This window comes from Amphimedon queenslandica, unplaced genomic scaffold (genome assembly GCF_000090795.2).
Source record: "Amphimedon queenslandica unplaced genomic scaffold, v1.1 AMPQUscaffold_13385, whole genome shotgun sequence".
Taxonomy (NCBI): domain Eukaryota; kingdom Metazoa; phylum Porifera; class Demospongiae; order Haplosclerida; family Niphatidae; genus Amphimedon; species Amphimedon queenslandica.
This window is the reverse complement of record NW_003546379.1, coordinates 189,346-191,452: the sequence shown is the minus strand read 5'-3', so window position 1 is coordinate 191,452 and position 2,107 is coordinate 189,346. Positions and strand designations below refer to the sequence as shown.

Sequence of the window (2,107 nt, the reverse complement as noted above, 5' to 3'; positions counted from 1 at the left end):
AGTTTGACTTCAACACTTCTTTGGTAGATGAACGAGGAGAACAAACCTAGTGTTCAATCCACCTGAGTCAACAGCTTCTCTAAATTTGTCAGTCAGACGATACCGACAGCAAGAAATTAAATTTCCATTTTCATGAGCTCTTTCACATTCAAAAATGACACAATGTTCATGGGACTCACCCTTTCTTATCATCATACTACAATTCAATGAAAAGGTATGCACTACTATTTTACTTACTCAATGCTATTAATGAAATCTTGTTCAGTTTGAAATGCTTCCAAATGAATTCTAGTCATGTTTTCCATATCCATTCCAATACAATTTGCTAATTCCTCAAACTCAGTTTGTGAGAGTGTTGGAGTGTGAGTAGTCACCTAAAATATCACACAATATGAAGTAGGGCTGTTAATTCTGCTTTTACCTGTAATAGTATTTGATTATCTGGAGGAATTCTATTCATGAGATCTGCGAGTGATGAATGCTCTTGATGTACAAAATAGATTTGTTGATATTTCTTATTCATGCTATCATTATAAATGCTTCTGACTATAGCATCTGGAGAAGCAATCTGTAACAACAGCCTTTTACTGATCTCTAGAACCTATATCATATTATATATACATAAATTTACTGCTCTATAGCCAATATTGAATTTAAAGATACTTTTTCTGTATCATTCTCTGAGTCTGCTAAAAATGTTGCTTGTAGTACAATGGCTGCATTTGTATCTGAACTGTAGCCAATAAATGCATCATTTTTAGTGAATCTACATTATTTTTCATTGTGAGCTATCATATAATTCATTAAGGTACCTTTCAGTAAGAAATGTTTTAATCCAAGTGTCCAACTGATTGCAAACATCTTTCTCCCATGGTTGTAACACTGTTGTAGCATCAACAAAATGCTTTTCAAGTCTATTAATAAGAGGAGTTGGAAATTCCTGATACACTTTATCCCTCTCTGCAATTAATACAAGCCTATTTTGGAATTATAATTGTTTTAATACAAATATGTAGAACCAATACAACAGTTATAATCTAACTTGAAGTTGGGATGAACAGTACATTTCATTCTGTTACTTCTAAGGCCTAGATCTACATATCTGTGACCACCACTTTTGATGTAATACTATAAATGTAACTAATGTGGGATCATTGAATAAGCTATGTACTTGATTGAGGACATCATACAAGCTCTCATATAAATTTTCCAAGTTCAAGAGTATGACCATGCGACCACTTTCCATACAAAGCCTAATTTCACTAATGTTTCTACAAACCTATAGTATATGTCCTCTTAATAATAGAACAATTTTGCTTCAATTCATACCTGAGCGAATTCTTTGTCCTTGGGAAAGCTGCTGCCAAACAGAACAAATGGCTCAGCTTGTTGAATACTACCTTCTGGTGAGGACTGTGAGGTGTTAAAATCTTGTAAGCACTTTAAAACAATATAATGCTTTAAAACTTGAAGTGAAGAGTAATTTTGAGTCAAAAATAGAAGATAGCGACTTTCTCTATCATTAAAGTACAAAATTGTAGTATTTAAAGTTTTTATCATCATACCCATGGTAAGTTATTTTTTTGTTGGATAAACTTGCACTGATTAAACCAAGAGAAGAGTAATCAGGATTTGTAATGGGATCATCCTAAAATATATTATAAGATAATATGAAAGCTGTTAACATTACTGGAGCAATGAGGTGATACTGAGTTAAAGTATTATACTGCTCAGGGCTTAACTTCTGCTGGTAGGAACAAATCAAAAAAGCCTTTTTGTCTAAAATAATAGCTTATATAAAACCATTTGTACAATGTACTCTAAAATACCTTGTGTTGGTATTAATTGAAGATCACATTCACGTGAACTTGCAGCCTATTTGATATCACAGTTTGAGTAAAAGTAATTACAATTATATAGTATTACCAAGCTTGATTGCATAACTTTAAGCCACAAGGAGTTTTTGCAAATGTACTGCAATGAAAATCTGCCTTTCTCTTTAATATGAATAATGAACTGAGCTGAAACAAGTATGCACATTTATATTTCAATGATAAAGTTAAACTTACAATTTCTTAACTGATTGGTTGTAAACACAACATTATTG

The 2,107-nt window shown here is 32.1% G+C and overlaps 1 protein-coding gene across 1 annotated transcript; it reads right to left on the bottom strand.

The window, feature by feature from the left end:
- Positions 1 to 9: 9 nt before the first annotated feature.
- On the bottom strand, positions 10 to 2,083 carry LOC109582397 (E3 ubiquitin-protein ligase rnf213-alpha-like). The gene is made up of 13 exons (XM_019997079.1): positions 2,070 to 2,083; positions 1,927 to 2,021; positions 1,830 to 1,875; positions 1,691 to 1,779; positions 1,566 to 1,648; positions 1,330 to 1,516; positions 1,172 to 1,279; positions 1,043 to 1,128; positions 813 to 977; positions 664 to 766; positions 422 to 601; positions 238 to 374; positions 10 to 196 (listed from the first exon to the last, which is right to left on the bottom strand). The coding sequence occupies exons 2-13, from the start codon at positions 1,939 to 1,941 to the stop codon at positions 10 to 12; spliced, it is 1,386 nt and encodes a 461-aa protein (XP_019852638.1). The 5' UTR covers positions 1,942 to 2,021; positions 2,070 to 2,083.
- Positions 2,084 to 2,107: the final 24 nt, after the last annotated feature.

Excerpts from the sequence above, each read along its gene's own strand:
- LOC109582397 (XM_019997079.1), bottom strand. Across the intron at positions 602-663 it reads CAGAGAATGATACAGAAAAA|GTTCTAGAGATCAGTAAAAG; the intron begins GTATCTTTAAAT and ends AATATGATATAG. Across the intron at positions 375-421 it reads ATAATCAAATACTATTACAG|GTGACTACTCACACTCCAAC; the intron begins GTAAAAGCAGAA and ends GTGATATTTTAG.